At 38.6% G+C, this 17825-nt stretch overlaps 1 protein-coding gene across 1 annotated transcript in view; it reads left to right on the plus strand.

Annotated features, from left to right (window-relative positions):
• The first annotated feature begins 650 nt into the window (after positions 1-650).
• Positions 651-17825, plus strand: part of BCL2 (BCL2, apoptosis regulator) — a 227343-nt gene continuing 210168 nt past the window's right edge. The window contains exons 1-2 of the mRNA XM_027868820.1: positions 651-1399; positions 1623-2570. Coding sequence (XP_027724621.1) covers positions 1938-2570 — 633 coding nt within the window. The 5' untranslated portion in view covers positions 651-1399; positions 1623-1937. The remainder of the gene's footprint in view (positions 1400-1622; positions 2571-17825) is intronic.

Here is a 17825-nt window from a genome sequence, read left to right on the forward strand (position 1 = left end):
GGATGACACGGCCACACCCCCCCGCCCCGCCCGGTGCACACGCGGCTGGCACCCCCACCCCACCCTCTCCCAAGGACGCTGGGCTCCCTGCTCCCAGCCTCGTCGCTGTCCCTTTAATTGGGGAAGGGGAAGCTGGAGGAGTGGGGGGGAGGGGTGTCGGAGAAGGAGGAGGGTTTCTTTCTTCTTTTTTTTGAATGAACAGTGACGTAGCCCCCACAGGAAACCAGTTGGTTAGTGAGGAGAATGAAGTAAGAGGCCAGAATATACCCCCGCCCCCTTTCCCCAGTTCTCTTCTTCTCCATCCACCCCCGCCCTCCCCGACCCCCCCTCCCCATCCCTCTCTGTCTGCCCCGCTGCAGCTGCACTGAACTCTCCCTGTGGCGCTGCTGCTGCTGCTGCCGCCGCTGCTGCCGCCGCCGCCGCTGTTGCCGCCGCCGCCGCCGCCGTCGTTGCCGCCGCTGCTGCTACAAGTGAATGTGCATTAGCCGCCAGGACCTCCCCGCCGGCGGCGCACACAGCCGACTCAGTCACCCCAGCCCTGACTTCGCTGCACAGGGGTGGAGGTGGTGGAGGAGGCGAGGAGGAGGCGAGGAGGGGGGAGGTGCCGGTGCTGGTGGTGGAGGTGGAGGTGGTGGAAGAGGAGAAAGGGTGTGCGGCAGCGGAGGGTGCCCCGGTGGGGTGCAGCGGAAGAGGGGGTTTGGAGGGGAGAACTTCGTAGCAGTCATCCTTTTTAGGAAAGGAGGGAAAAATAAAACCCTCCCCTCACGGCTTTACCCCCACCCCTTCACCAGCACCACCACACACAGCGAGGTCTCCTCTCGTGGAGCACACCGTGGTGTCTACGCTTTCTGCCTTCATTTACCAAGCAGCTTTTTGGAAAATGTCTTTTCTGTCCGGAGTTTAATCAGAAGGGGATTTTTTTTTTGACTCTTCCATCTTTTTTTTTTTCCTTCTCTCCTCTCTCTTTTAAATGGAGACGTGAAGCAGTCATTGGAATAGAGATCAATGCCTGTACGCGCGCGCGTGTGTGCGTGTGTAAATTGCACAGGGAAAACCACAGGACTTCTGCAAAATACTGGATTGAAAATTGTAATTCATCTGCTGCCGCCGCCGTCGCTGCCTTTTTCTTTCTTTCTTTCTCCCCCCTCCTTTTTGCTCCTGGATTCTCCGATTGGGGTTTCTAGGGTTTGACATTTCTTTGGAGATGTCTGAAACAGAAGTCTGGGAATTAATTTGGAAATCCTTCTAATTTTTTCCAACTCCTGATTCATTTGGAAGTTTCAAAGCAAATATAACTTGAAAGTCCTGAAGATTTGTGGGATTTTTCCCCCCTTATGAGCTTGTTCTGTTTTCACAAAAAGGAAACTTGACAGAGGAGCGTACAGTACTTAGAATACAAGTAAGTTCTTTGCACAGGAAAAATTACTTTATGTAACTTTTAATAGACCTTTGAGGTTTTACCTAAAAGTGCATTAGAATATGTTTGATTCCAAGGCTAGTAAATTCTTATAAGTTGTATAATGTGTAACAGTAGTGGTAGTTAGAACCACATTCACCTAGAGTATCTAGAAGAAAATGCACCTGATTTTGACTCAGTATGAGTTTTTTTTTTTACCTTTCAGCATCACCGAGGAAAATAGAATAAAATAATCTAAATAATAACAATAGCGTGCCTCATGAAATAAAAAAGATACAAAAAGGAATTTAAATCATAAAAATACTGTGCATCTCATACCAAGGGGGAAACACCAGGAAGAATAAAATATTTCAGAGACAAGACTCCCCCAGAGTCAAGAAATGAAAAGCACATCCAATAAAATAACTGGATTATAATTATTATTCTGTATTTTGGGGGGTGTGGGTGGGAGAGGGAATAAGTGGTTGTTGTCACCATTTGGCCGCTTCCCTTGTATTCACTACTCCCTTCTTTGGGAACGATGGCTCACCCTGGAAGAAGAGGGTACGATAATCGGGAGATAGTGATGAAGTACATTCATTATAAGTTGTCACAGAGAGGGTACGAGTGGGATGCTGGAAATCTGAGGGCACCAGCCTCTCCAAGCCTTCCTTCTGTTGTTGCTTCTGCCCCTGCTGTTGGGGTCTTCTCTACCCAGCCAAGACATACACCTCTGCCTGCTGAACCCCAGGACTTGGCCACTTCTACGACTGCTGCTGCTAGAAACTCACCTTTGCCTCCTCCTCCTGCCGTTGCTGCTGCTACTGCTGCCGCTGGACCTGCTGTCAGTCCAGTGCCACCTGTGGTCCACCTGACCCTTCGTCAAGCTGGAGATGATTTCTCTCGAAGGTACCGGAGAGACTTTGATGAAATGTCAGGTCAGCTGCACCTGACCCCTGTTACTGCTAGGGGACGCTTTGCCACAGTGGTGGAGGAGTTGTTCAGGGATGGGGTGAACTGGGGGCGGATCGTGGCCTTCTTTGAATTTGGTGGTGTCATGTGTGTGGAGAGCGTCAACCGGGAGATGTCGCCCCTGGTGGACAGCATTGCCCTGTGGATGACTGAGTACCTGAACCGGCACCTGCACAACTGGATCCAGGATAATGGAGGATGGGTAGGTGTCTGGGCTGCATGTCTTGTTCAGTGTGAGTGTGAGAGTCTGTATCACAGGCTTGTCCCTGGATGCTGTCCCTGCAGTGTGTGGTCACTCTTCTGCCAAAGATGAGGGCAGCTAAGCCCTTCAAGGTGGGAGCAAAGGTTTTCTCTATGTTTTCCTTTACTTTTCTTTCCCCCTTCCCTTTCACACCCCACTGGACGACCCCTTTCCATCAACGTGGTTTCAAAGTATTGTTGCAAGTGAAGCATTTACTAACTTGTGCCTTCTGATAAGTTATCCTTGATAAGGGCTGTGGGGCTCAACCTATCACCTTGTGGGGATTAAACTCCACTAGAGAACCAGGCAATGCCTTCTTCAATTTCTATACCCTATACTGATCCACTATTAAATGTATAATCTAAGGAGAGAAAATGTGGGGTGCCTTTTCCCCTGGGAAAAAAGAAAAAAAACTTCAGGGTACATTTTAAAGCAGGAAGCTCACATTAGTTCCTTGGCTCAAACCTGTAACAAACAGGACTGTGGGATGTGTGTAATTTGTTACATGATTATGGGACTTGTCTATATGTAGTCTATATATAGACTGAAATGTACAACAGTGTATTCAGGAAAGAACTTCAGGATATTAATGACTCAGTTCTGGTAGTGAAATACTTTGCATTTTGTTTGTATAACTGGTTAACCTAAGACTTTGTTTTAGAATTTTAGATTCTGTTCAGCACATAGCACCTGTTTTCTTTTGATGAACTATTCTGCTGGGCTCTTTAATTGACCACTACTGTGTAAAAGAAGGAATGTTATCTCTTAGTATTGACCCTCATAGTCAGTGATTGGCAGATGTAAAGCACCTGTGAAATACTTTTTCTGGTAGGCTAAATAAATGCTTTGTCATTTTGACAAATTGGCATTCTAATCCAGAACTTGCTGACAATGACTTGACCATATCATTGAAACTTGAATAAGATTCAGAACTAAATTCCAACCTGGAATCTCAGGGCTCACCTGAAGTGCAGAACTTTTGTATCCAGATTTCATTTATGGTAGATAAAGCTTCTTGTTCTGACTTTTAATTAAATAACCCTTTTTTATGTTTCTGGGAACCTGAAAGATCACCTTAGAAGATGCTCCCCTCTTTTTTTATCCTTGGGAGAACTATTAATATTGCTCCATAAGATCTGATAACAGAAAAAGGCCTAGGAATAACTGAAAGTGAAATTTTATGCACACCCACAAATGCACAGATGTATGTACATGCACATATAATTTATGCAGAGTATTTAATATTTTATTGCAAAGTATGCTAATCATTTGTATAAGGGGAGAAAAGAACTGTAAAATGAAAATGGGACAAATATTAAGATAGATCTTTATATTTAAAAATGAAATTAACTAGATTTGCATAATTAGCTTACATAATAAGACTATATGGGGCAAGTTTATTCTTAGGTTGACTCCCATTTAGTTAGATTTTTGGCTTTTTGGAAAAATCATACAACATGGTTTGTGTGTATGTGTGTGTGCTTTAAAAAAAGATATCAATTATGAAAACAAAAGGTGTATCATTGAAAGCATAGTTTCTCCGAACTATACTTTAGTTAGACATGTTATATCAAGAAGCTAGGTTTATTTTTTCACAGCCAGTGCCAAAGAGTGTTTATTGTTAGGACTTGTGGTCTCCAAAAGGATCATCTCACAACTAAAACCAAGCTACCAATCACTGAGAATACACTGTCAAACCCTCCCTTCAAGTGGGAGAAAGCCCAAATGGCAATTGGCATCCATCAACTAATTTATTAATAAAGTGGTAAAAAGAACATACATTTAGAGATGGTTGCTAAATCATAACATTTATCTTTGCAGTTTAGCTATAGCATATTCTGCTATTTCCCCTCTCCATGACCTTGAGCAAATCTTCACCTCTCAGAGCCTCAATTCCCTCTGCTATAAAATGAGAACTTTGGCTCTAAGGTTCCTACCATCTCTAAATCCTATGATAGTCAAATCATATGCTTGTGAATCTGTGTTTTTAATGAAGACGTTTTTGGTCTGGAGGGAAGAAAGAGCTATCAAGTTTTCACATATTTTCATGGTCCACAGGTATTTAAGATTGACAGTGACTACATTTATGATGTCAAAACATACATACAGTGAAAAGCCCCAAGATAGCGAAGGCAAGTTGTGACCAAACTTTGTTAGCTAAAATAAACTCACAAATGGCTTAAAGCAGGCATTTTGCTAGCTTTCAGAAGGAAACAGGTTGGTGATTTCAAGGAAAACTAAAGGATTTGTTGAAAAAATGTCACAATATATGGAAATGATAAGTGGTGGGAGTTACTGAATTAAAATTGTGACATGTGGGATCTTTGTTTAAGGAATTAAAATATTTAAAGTATGAAACAAGAATGGCCAATTGCAAAGTGAAATCTTTCCCCACATTTCATTCTCTCCCCCCTCTCTCCCAGTAACATGACCTCTCATAGAAAATCTACCCAATAACCTTCCATTTTAGAATACTTTCTCATTTACTGCTAACCCAACGTAATCTAACCTTGCTCTTCTTTCTCAAGATGTTGTACGACAGCTTATTCAGATTTAAGAATAAGCCACATACAACTCAGTTTATTGTTTATTATTGTTTGTATTATCATTTCCAACTTGTTTGCATTATCATTTTGTATTTTTAATTTAGTACTTTAGTGGCACATAAGAAGTAATCATTTGTCTTTCACTTAAGTCAGCTGTGTCACCTTGGGCAAGTCACTTAACTTCCTTAGACCTCAATTTCTCCATCTTTAAAATGAGAGGCTTGGATTATATACCCTCTGAGGGCGCTGAGGGCACTCTAGATCTGTGGTAATATACTTTGATACTAAACTCTTTAAAAGCTTATCATTTTCAATCTGCAGTTTTCCCAGGACTTAATAAATCAGTTTTTAAACTGCTATATTAGTAGGTTAGCCTAAACTTGTGGGATTTTGTTGCTTTGGACACTTTTTGACACCAAACAAACTTACTAGAGCAGTCTGAGCCTTGGGTACTTAACTAAAGGAGAAAAATATATTACCTGTTTGGGAAATCATGGATTTGGCACAGAATGTCACACCTCTGATAGATCATCGTGATGTTTACAGACAAAATCAAAGCTAAAGACTCTGTTGAAGCCTGATATGTGACTTATTCTTAAATATGAATAAGGTGTTCTGTGATATCCTGAGAAAGGCAGAGCAAGGTTAAACTATGTTGGGCTAGCAGTAAGTGAGGAAGTTTTCTAAAATAGAAGATTATTGAGTAGATTTTCTATGAGGGGTTATGTTACTGGGAGAGAAGAGGGAGGAAAGGAGATGTTGGGAGATGTTGCACTTTGTAATTGATCATTCCGACTCTCCTGACAACCATCCCAAAAGTTCAGGTGCCCGGATAAATTCCTGAATGCCCACCGGGGTAGTCTAATCCTGGGAAGAAGTAAATTAGAAGTGGAGAGAAAAAAAAGAGGCCATTCTCAAGGTAGTTAGGCCTATCTAACCATCTGTGTTTCCCAGGGTACCAAAGCAATTTGCATGGGCATCAGTGGTCCATTTCAGGTAAGTTAACATTTCTGTTTAAGTGTTAAAATTTCAAAGGAGTTGCCCCAGTGGCGGTCAGATGGTTTAGCTCTTTTAATGACCCTGTTAACCATTATTTTATCATCCTGCCAGAGTCTGATTTTCTATATGGCTGCAGGGGCTCTGGGATTCTACTTCGGGACAAAGGAGCTCTTAGAAATTAAGTGTTACTGATCTAGGCTGCTGATGGTCAGTGCAAACTGTTACACCTCTGATACTTCGAAGGGGGATGATGTTCAGCTCAGTGTCTTACGGTACCGTTTTAATGAGGATGGAGATCATTCTATAAGGTTCTTTTTATTTCCATTCCATATACTTGCTGAGGTAGCGGTGTCTCTTTTTCAGAATCTCAAATTTTCCCTGAAGATAGCTTTTTCGAGGCTGTGCTTTGGAGAGTGGGAATTTAGTTCTCTGCAACCCTTGTTAGTTCCAGCCAGATTGTTTGGTGAGCAAGCGGTACTGCAGCCAAGCTGAATGCAGTTCACAGCCACTGAGGCATCTGATTAACTGGATAGTCAGAGCATTCTCAAGCCAGTGTGCCAGATGATATGTGAAGGAACGTCAATTTTCCAGCAGCTAAACATCAGCTGCTTAGAACCAATTTTGGCATCAAAATGTTAGGATTAAAAATAGCCCCAAAATATCTAGCTTTAAATAAAATGATGAACTTTCCTTGGGAAAGTACATTCTTTTAGCCAGTTAGGAATCACATGACACTCTTTAATAATTCATTGTGTAGATAAAAAATATTGCAGCTCCTACAGTTTTTTTTGGATTGATGTATGAGAAGAACTTCTTTAGGCCTGGACCTTTACAAAAGTTTATTGACTCCATTGTTAGTAAATCTAATTACCCTTTAGTTTAGAGCCTGTTTTGTTTATCATTGAGTTCTATCATTGAAAACATGTTTTCACTCAACCACCAGGTTTTTATTGTGCTTTCTAGTGAAAACCTGTCTTTAGTAATTTTGGATTGAACTATTACATTTCAGATTGCTTAAATGTCACTAGGCAACCTTCCCCCTTCCAGGTAATAAAAAAATACCCCCAAACTCCTGCCTTGTTTCAGCTACCTCTTGAATGGAAAGCCCACTCACCAAGCAGGTGAGTGGGTGCTACATACATTATTGATGGTTTCTCCCCACCACTGCCCCTCTAGGCTCACTTCTAAGGCCACTAATCATATTATAGAAATAGTGCAGCGACTGAAATTTATCAGAAGTGCATTTGTGGTTTTTTTTTTTGTTTGTTTTTTTGGTGAGGCAGTTGAAGTTAAATGACTTTCCCAGAGTCACACAGCTAGTGAGTGTTATGTATCTGAGGCCGAATTTGAACTCAGATCCTCCTAACTCCAGGGTAGGTGCTCTATCCACTGCGCCATGTAGCTGCCCCCATGCATTTGTGTTTTTTAAAAAAACAACACTGTCTTTGATGTGTACAACTAAAGTTTTTTTTTCTTTTTGCCAGAGATGTATTATATTTAAAGTTCAAAGGTTTTATTAAACCCTTTTAAGGTAAACTACTTTATTCACATGTAGTTGTGACCTCTTAGTTTCTTAACTTTATAGGAGACATTATTGAATTCAGATTTATTAGTATAACAACTGACTGCCCTTGTATTATGATTTTCTTATACTCATTGAGATGAAGTTTGTGTTTTCATCTAAATAAAACTGATGTTGATCATTAGAGGGTACTATTAATAATAGCTAGCATTTCTATAACACTTTAAGGTTTGCAAAATGCTTTACAAATATGACCACATTTTTTTCCCTTTCAAATACCCTGGGTGGTCAGTGTTAAATATTACCCCAGTTTTACAGATAGGGAAACTGAGGTAGATTTACCCAGGGTCACCCAGCTCATAAGTACCTGAGCTAGAATTTGAACTCAGGTCTTCCTGATTCCAAGTTTAGTGTTATATCCATTGCAGCACCTGCTGAAGACTCCAAGTAAGGAGAGACCAGAATTTGAATCCTGCTTCCTATTCTTTCAAATTAGGTAACCATGAAGGGTTACTTAATGTTCCTGAACCTTAGTTTCCTCCTTTGTAAAATCAGAATAATAATTCCTGTGGTATCTACACACAGGGATATTTTAATCTTTAAATAAGAGAATATTATAAAAAAAACACTTTTGAAAAAGTGCCACATAAATGTTCACTTTATTCTTGGGAGGCAACATGGTCCAAAGACAAGAGTGGTGCATTAAGTGTGGGAGATTTTGGGTTCAAATCCATCTTGTGCAATTTACCATTTCTATAGTAGCAGGAAAATCACCCCACCTCTCCAGCCCTTAGTTTCTTCAGTTGTAAACTAAGAGGGTTGGCCACTAAGGTCTCTTATAATTCTAAGTATATGATCTTATTATTACCCTAAGGAGAAGAAGAACACCCTCATTCTGAGAATTTGTGTTATACCACCTGTTTTATTTTTGTAAGATCCTTAGAAGGAGTGAAAGGTGACATTGCAAAAAAAGTTCTATTCTTCAGGAAAACAATATTATTCAGTTGTACTAGGCCCATACAAATACTATATGGATGCTCTGTCTCTGTTTTCATTTAACATCGCTAGATACTTTGAGTGTCATGAACAATCTGGTTTTGTTTGTCAGTTTAAAGAATGAGAAGCTTAAGATTTTGTAAGCATACCCAAGTCACTAGGGACCTATGCCGAATAAATAAAATTCACTTACTATATTCTGGCAGAAAGAACTCAGCAATACTTGGACTATTTACCTACAGGAGTGTTGTGAGAAAAGTACTTTGTAAACCTTAAAACATTATTAAAACACCATTTGTGTGTGTGTGCGCATCTGAGTTCATCAATGTAAGCACTTTTATAACTGTGGGGCAAATGCAGAATTGAGATAATTTTCTACATCAACGGTGTCAAACAAATAGAAACAGGGTCCTCTAACCATAAATAAAGATCCCTGGGCACATATTGATTTAGAAAACCACATATTAACATTATCTATGTTCTATTGTATTTTTGCTTATTTTGTTAAATGTTTCCCAATTCCATTTTTAATTTTTTTTAATTGAGTTCTGGCTGCACTAGGGAATTTTACAACCCCCCTCCCCCAATGTGTTTGACTCTGTTCTACTTAATTCAAACCCCTTCCTTAAAAAAAAAAAAACAACAACAAAAAAAGAAAGATCATGTTATCTTTTATATGGATGCTTTAGGCAATTTTTTTTTAGTACTCAAAACAACCAGAGAATTTCTTTAAGTCCTTTGCTCTCATGTTGAGACATAACCAAATCTAATATTTCAATGGCTTATAAATTTAGGACTGTAGGGGAAAGTAGAAGACTATTAAGTCTAACCCCCTCGTTTTACAGATGAGGAAACTGAAGCACAGAAATTATGTTGATCAGGTAGCTAATAAATGCCTCAGGGTAGGATTGGAACCCAGGTCTTCTTCACTCTAGTCCAGTGCTCTGTAGCATACTAACTCCCACATTGGGGATCTCAATGATGTGAATATATCCTCTAATGATTCATCCAGTGCCACATTTGTTGGTGGCCTCCCATAGGTTAGTCACAGAGATGCACTCAATGTGCTGGAGAAGGAGGAATCTTCCTTCAATTAGTCAAAATAAATCTTTAGGAAGTAATTTTCATTTGAAGCTTCACCTTGCTTACAGTACTGGCGTCCATTCACCACCCATCCCCTTTTTTAAAAGAGACTAAATTTAATTTTTGGGTAGCTAAGTGGTATAGTGGATAGAGTGCTAGCCCTGGAGTCAGGAGGACCTGAGTTCCAATCCAGCCCTCGGACACTTACTAGCTGCTGTGTGACCCTGGGCAAGTCACTTAACTCCGTTTGCTTCAGTTCCTTATCTGTAAAATGAGCTGGAGAGGTAAATGGCAAAACACTCCAGTATCTCTGCCAAGAAAACCCCAAATGGAGGCACAAAGAGTTGATCACTACTGAAACAGCTGATCAACAACAACAGTAATTTAATTTTCACACTAAAATATGTTAGTATTTCAAAAGACCTGTGGTTTCATTAGTATGGATACTCTTTCCATGAATCCATATCACAATTCATCCCTTTCTTAGTAGAGAGGTTCCTCAATTATTATGTCTCTCCAGATCTATCTCCTAGTAACCTACCTTTTGATGATGAATCTCTCATTACTTATCTAGGATGGTCCCCCCATGACATTTATTGCCCAGGTCAGAACTTAAGACCCTTTCAGCTTTGTACAACCTGCCATTGCTTGTTCTTGTTGGCATGATGTTTGAGGGTCACCTCCCCACCAAGACAAGGCACTTGGAGGAAGTCTTATAGAGGCTGCTGAGTTTCATTTGCGGAATAAATCATTTGGATTGTGGTTTCAGCTGAACATTCTTTCTGGTTTCCAACCCAGACTGAAAACAACAACGACAACAAATTCTTGCTGTGGGGCATCCCCAAAGGCGACCTAGGCTGAAATTTTGTCCCTGCAGTATCACTTTTTATGTAACATATTTTGTCTCTAAGTGTCTCAAGAATTCTCTGTCATCTTGTCTGGCCAATGGTTCTTCAGAACCTTTTATTTTGGGCAATATTTTTCTCTCAGCTTTTCTGAGAGCTATTCTGTTCAGTGTCTGTGTGTGTGTGTGTGTGTGTTGGTGCCTTCCTACTCTTTCTCATCTGTAGACCAAGTACAATTTGGAGGTTTTTGAGAATGCGTACCAGCAAATTCCTTCTATTCCTTCTCAGCTATTCTAGTCCATGGCCAAAAGGCAGTGCTTTCTTACCTTCTCTTTTGTATCTAGGCATGCCGCCACCAATCCAACACAAGACATCTTACTTTTAGGTAGTATAATCTTAATATTGGATTATTCTAAATAGATTTTTTTCCAAGGGTATCTCTGCTTCCATACCCTATCTTCCACTGGAAGGGTCCTTTACTTTTACTTCTATGTCTGTGCACGCACAGAATATGAGTATCTATCAAGCTGGTGATCATTGTGCTTAAAAAAAGTACTGGAACTTGCTACAAAATATAATTTTTCTTACCCTTTGGACTAGGTCACTCATTAAATTGTCATAATGATGAAAATTATTTCTATAGCCCATTTCTTATGCAGCCATTGTTTTGATGACCTTTTCCTCTTAAAATAATCCTCACAATGAAAAACTAGTTTCTGTAGCTGGTAAGACAGTTGTATGGTCAAGTATATGTATATGTCACTGATTGTGTGTATTTAATTTTGCTTAAGCTTAAGGCTATGTTGTGGGTTTTTTTATTAAGGATTTTACTCAGGTGGCTGTTCACTTGTGCATTAGGCTTGAATTGAAAGGAAGAAAAATATAGATAACTTTTAAAAAATACTGTAACTTGTTAATTTAATATGTATAATAAGAGAACTGAAAGGGAGGGGGACTTCCCTTTGTTAAATATTTGCCCAGCTAGCACTATTTATGTACAATAAGACTTAATAAAGTACAATCTAAAGTATCTAGAGCATTCTGTTAATTTTCTTACTGAAATGGATACAAATTTCTGAGAGGAATAATTAGAACAGCATGAAGAATTGTTTATTTCATATAATACTGTGTTTATATACCAGGAAAATGTTCATGACAGGTTTCCGTAACAAAGGGACTCTTCCTTTAACAAAAAACAAACAAAAAAAAAAAGATGGGCATTTTTAGGCTATAGTACTGTTCAGCTTATCAGAAGCTAGCCTACTAAAATGCAATTTGTAAAGATTCACAGTTTCTTAGATTTTATTGGAGAGTTTTTATTCAATAAAAAACTTAAATTATCTTGCATACCTAGTCATCTGTTAAATTTTCAAACGGGGACTATTTCTCCTTTTAGATAAAAAAAAAAGGCTTTATAAACTTAAGCATTTTTATGAAATCTTTTGACAATGATCCATCCACCCAACCCAAGCCCTTAACTTACATGGTTTCTTTCCTTTACTTTGTATGTGTGCTAACAAAGAGATAACCCCCTTTGTCCTTAAGTACTAATGGTTGCCCCATTTGAGCTGTCATGTAGACTTTTAGGTCTGTGTCTACCTTCAGCTTGTCATCTGGCCTCACTATATGTTCTAGAAATAGTTCCCATTACTTGTCAATACCTAATCAATCAATTAATAAACAAGCATTTTATTTTCTAGTACATGCAAAGCACCATGGTAGGCCCTGGTTATATAGAGACAAAAGTACAGATTCCCTCAAAGAGTTTATATTCTATTATGCAGATAGAAGGCAAGAGTACAGAGGAAATGACCTTTGAACTTAGAAGCTCTGGGACTCAAGTCCTGCCTTTGGCACATTATAACTCCGTGACCCTGGGCAAATCACTTAAACTCTCAGTGTCCTTTGCCTTTTTTTTTTTTAAATCATGTCTGACTCTTTGTGACCCTATTCTTGGCAAAGATATTGAAGTGGTTTCCCATTTCCTTCTTCAGCTTGTTTTCCAGATGAGAAAACTGAGGCAAACAGGGTTAAATGACTTGCCCAGGGTCACACAGCTAGTAAGTGTCCATGGCTGTGTTAGAACTCATGAAGATGAGTCTTTCTGGTTCCAAGCCTATAGCTCTATCCAGCAGGCTACTTAGCTGTCCTCTCAGTACTCTAGGTAACTCTTGAAGAATATGAAGTGCAATGAAGGTGCTTCTCTTCTTTGATAGAGAGAATTTCCTCATTTGAGAGTGCCCTCTGCCCATGATGTACTCATAATACAATCTACAATACAATACTTGTAAAACAATATATTTGTAATACAAAATCTCTTTAAGGGTTATGGTCTTTCCTCATGTAGACAAATGTTCAATTTTAAAATCTGAATATGCAAACTTAACTAAAATAATCTATTACAAATGCTGATCCTGGAAAAGCTCTCTTGAACCTGTTAGATGTGCTAATCACTTGTATGCTAGATTGTGGAAAGGGAGCAGTATTGCAGGTGTTACTTACATTATTTTCTTGGATTATCTCTTCTTGGTTTCCATATAGAAGTTACAGTGGAATTTGCCTGTATCACAGACATCATCTGGCACATTGCATATGCAGCATGTACCTAAATGATTGGAGTGAGGGTGGGAAGGAATGAGGGGAAGCTCTTTATTTGGAAAATCTATGTTTCCATTTATGTCTCTTCTTCAGCCTCAGAATTCCAGTGATAGAACCATGTTCCATCTCTAGTTAATAATCAGCTCATGAAACTCTCTGGGGCTTCAATGTAATGAGTCAGAAGCTTATGACTGAGCTTTACTCGGCTCTTTATTATGTCTCTTGAAAACAATAAGAAACCACAGTGTCAAGTAGAACTTTAATTTTTCAAGGAAGATTTTTCCATTGAGACCAATTCATCTTTCTTTTTTTATGGAGTCCTAATCACTGCATTCCTCTAACTGTATTTTTTTTTTAAAAAGCTGTGATAGAGTGAAGAATCTCCAAATACTTTATAAGATTAATTGCCTAGAGCAAAAACCAAAAATGTGAGTATTAAAGGTTATCTTTTCTTGTCTTCTGTATGTGATCTGCTGGCCTAAGATATTTTTCTATTCTATGTCAGAACAAGACATATTATATATTAACCCCTAATTTAAATTGTGGGCAAATATGCCATATAACTACTTGTATACCTACATTAATTCAACATTCAGGAAACATTTATTCAGTATATAGTTATATACACATACACATACATGTATACATCCATATGTACATATATGTATGTGCATGTAAGTGTATTTGCACGTACAAATGTACACATATGTACACAGAAAAGAAAATATGCAATATATGTGAGATAGTGCAGACTCATTACTAGGTTGAGTGGGGATATCAGGTAGGATTTCCTTGGGCTGGGTTTTGAAAGAAGCTGGGAATTCCACCAGGCATGGATTCTGTAGTCTGCAAAGACTAGAGATAGAATGTCATAAGTGGGAAACAGCAAGTGGGACAGTGTGGCTAGGACATAGCATGCAGGAAGAAGTGTAACATGGTAAGTCTGAAGAGGCTGGCTAGAGCCAGGTTGTGAAGGACTTAAAAAGTTAAACAGAGGAGATAATTTGATCTGAGAGATGATGGGGAACCACTGGATCTCCTTGAGCAGAATAGTGACCTGGTCAGAACTGTGATTTAGGAATATCAGTTTGGCTGCTATGGGGAGGATAGGTCAGATAAGAGAAAGACTTGATGTAGCAAGACCAATTTAGAGGCTGTTGCAATAGTTTAGGCAAAGGGTGATGAGAACCTGAACTGGGGTGGTGGCTAGATGTGTAGAGAGAAGGGTATGGATATGACAGATATTATACAGAAAGAATCAATAAGACTTGGCAACTGTTTGGGTGAAAGAAAGGATAGTCGAACATGATCTTTATGTTGTGAACTTGGGTGACTGGAAGTCTGGTGATAATCTGAACAGACATAGGGACATTAGGAAGAGGGCAGTGTTCAGAGGAAAAGATAACAAGTCATGTTTTGGATATGGTGAGTTTGAGATGCCTACAGAATATGCAGATGGAGATGTCCAATAGTAGTTGGTGATGTGGTTCTGGAGTTCAGGAGAGTATATCTAGATCTGAGAGTCACATCCTCTGAAATGATAGTTGAAACTAATGGGAGTTGATTTTATCACCAAGAAAAAAAGTGTAGAGTGTTGCTGTGTATGCATAATATCACTCCTAAAATCCCTTTGGTGGATTCCTCTGAATTATGTCCAAATTATTCATTGTACTTTCAAAATACAATCTATCCCAACGTTCTATGATCTGTCTGCTTACTTTATCAAATGAGGTAAGATGAGTTTTTTTTTCCTTGTCTCCACTAAGGGCCCTCTCTTTCTGGTTCTTCATTAACCAAAGTGAATCTTGCTTGAAACCTTGTTCTTTATTTGCTCCACAAATTCCTTGCTTCTTTTAAATTCAGTTGAATTAGACTAATGGAACTTGAGACTTAAATCTCATAGCAACTTACAGAATCCTACCATAACCTTTATTGTATAGGTGAAGGTTTCAACTAGTGTTCACTAAAGACTAATACCCATCAATAATATGAAAAGTCCACTACTTTTCAGTGGAAATTAAAACAGTCTACAACATCCACTTGAAACATGATCACTGTTGGTTTTAAGATTTTATCTTTTGTATTTGACTTGGCAAATGAAATTGTATACATCTCCAGAGGGAGATTATCTTATATTTTAATTTACATTAAATATTGAACTAGGCATTCAGGCTAATGTTGGATATTTTTCCCTTGTTGAGGATTACCAAATATATACATATATGTATACAAAATATGAAAAAAATCTATAATTTATTAAACACAGTTTATTGAATTAAATTGAATAATCTATAATAGCTACATCTGTTTTGTTTCTGCTTTATCTTTCAAGTCTAAAGATTTTAAAGTTCTCAAGGGTAAGATTTCCATTTCCATATATTGTGAATTTTTACTTTTAATACAAATCGAATGGTTAATTCATTTTTCCATTCAATGAATATTTCTTGAGTGCCATACTGTATGAAAGATACTATGCATGACACTGTAGAAAACACAGGAAAGAAATTTGATTTGAATTGCAGGCATTGTGTCTGCTCTCACAGAGTTTGCTATCTAGTATGATTCATTGATTACACTGATGGTGATTAAAGAATTATATTCAATTCAGCTCCACACAGAAGTCGAAGACCTGTCTATAGATTACTCATTTTCTTCATTTTATATATCATGAATTAATTCTTCAAGAAGAATTGGAAGTCACCGGATGTGGAAAGCAGCAAGAAACATCACAAAAAATGAAATTGACTGTGTTATGAGACAGGAAACAACTGGTTACCGATATGGAGTAATTTCAGAATCAGTGCTGTCTGTAGTCAGATCATCAACTACTTAGAACAAAGGTAAAAATCAATACCAAATGAAAGAGGTATTCCCCATAGATGGCAAAGTTCTCTGGGTGTTCTTTTTTGTAGATAGCATTGTGCTGATTGCATTAATTAATAATCAATGAGCATTAAGTACCTACTATATACCAGGCACTGGAGATAGAAAGATAAAAATAAAAACCAGCTCTAGCCTTCAAGGAATTTTAACTGTATGGGGGGAGATCCCCCAGAATGAATGCTTAAGAATATTATAGGTATGTTCTCCTCAATAAAATCAGATCCATGGCTTCTCAGAAAAGATCAGCCTATCAATCTGTAGAGGAAAAAGTACATGGATTAAGAATACGTTGCCCAGTTTTCTAGATAGCCCATTGAATTAGTCCATCAATACATCTTCAACAGGCACTGCAGAATCAAAAAAAGCCCAAAATTGAGTCAGACAAGGAGAGAGGGATGGATAGCATTTGGGAAATTGTACAGTGGTTTCAATGATGACAAGTTGCTTTATAATACCAAAACCCACTTTTTCATTATCACTATTCTCCCAGAGATGATATATAGCTGTGAATCATAGAATGACGTGATCTCTGAAAAATAAAAATTGTAGATGACTTAAAGGCATTGGAGATTCATTGTGGGTGTCATTTAAGTTGCAACATATTAGCAGTGATGACTTGTGCATAAGAAGTGGGATAAAAGACAAAATCCAGGAACAGTATGATTGGGACAAAGAGATGGGAGAGTCACGTATCAAGAGCAAGGGAGAATAGAGTGATATATTGCTATCCTGGGTATTACACTGGTTTCCATTCACTATTCAAAGCCCTAGGCAAAAACCTCCAGTTGTTTGAATGGATCTTTTATGGAGGATGTATGGAACAACATTGATGATATTTGCACAGGATGAAAAAGGTTGGATAGGCTATGATTCATATTGGTGGAGGAAGTGCCAACCTCAGTGAGATCCTGGGTCCATTGCAGTTTCAAACTCAGTTGATAATGTTATTGTGCAGTATAAGTAATCCCAGTTTCTCCTGATGCCTAGTTGTCTTACTGGAAGCTCATTGTGTCTAAAAGCAAACTAATCATCCTTTCCCTCAAACCTTTTTCTCTTCCTAATGATCTTATTTCCAGGTGAACAACCTTAGAGTTATCTTTTAACTATGACTTTTCCCTTGTCCCTGGCATCCAATTAGTCATCAAATCCTGTCAACTCTTTCTGCATCATCTCTTGCTTCTAACCCCATCTTAACATTCTCATTGCCACTATTCTAATTCAGTTCTCATTATCTGCTAACTGGTCTCCTCCCTCCCCTCCTTTTAATGCCTAGCCCTGATCACATCATTCTACTGTTCAAGAATATTCAATGAATTCGTAATTTCAATGTTCAAAATCAAAATACTTACCTTGATAGTCAAGACCTTCCACAATCATCTCCAAACAACCTTTTCAGCCTTATCTTGTACTATTTTGCCTCATGCCCACTATGTTTATCTCAGCCAAGTTAATTCATCCTGTACTTTCCTGCCCCTGAACCTATGATCACAATGTTCTCTACATCAGGACTGCTGTCTTCTGCGTGGCCGAGTTCTGCCTATTGAAATTTTATCCATCTTTCAAGGCCCACTTAACTGCTACCTCTTCCAAGAACTCTTCCCTTGAGTTGGAAGTGAACTTTCCCTCTTCTGAACTCTAATAACATGTTGTTTAAAACTCTATGAACTTAACATTTTAGTCTGTATCATTATTACTTGTATATATGTTTTATCTCTCCGTACAGATTGCTAACTCTTTGATGTTT

This window comes from Vombatus ursinus, unplaced genomic scaffold (genome assembly GCF_900497805.2).
Source record: "Vombatus ursinus unplaced genomic scaffold, bare-nosed wombat genome assembly UNPS02014791.1, whole genome shotgun sequence".
Lineage (NCBI taxonomy): Eukaryota > Metazoa > Chordata > Mammalia > Diprotodontia > Vombatidae > Vombatus > Vombatus ursinus.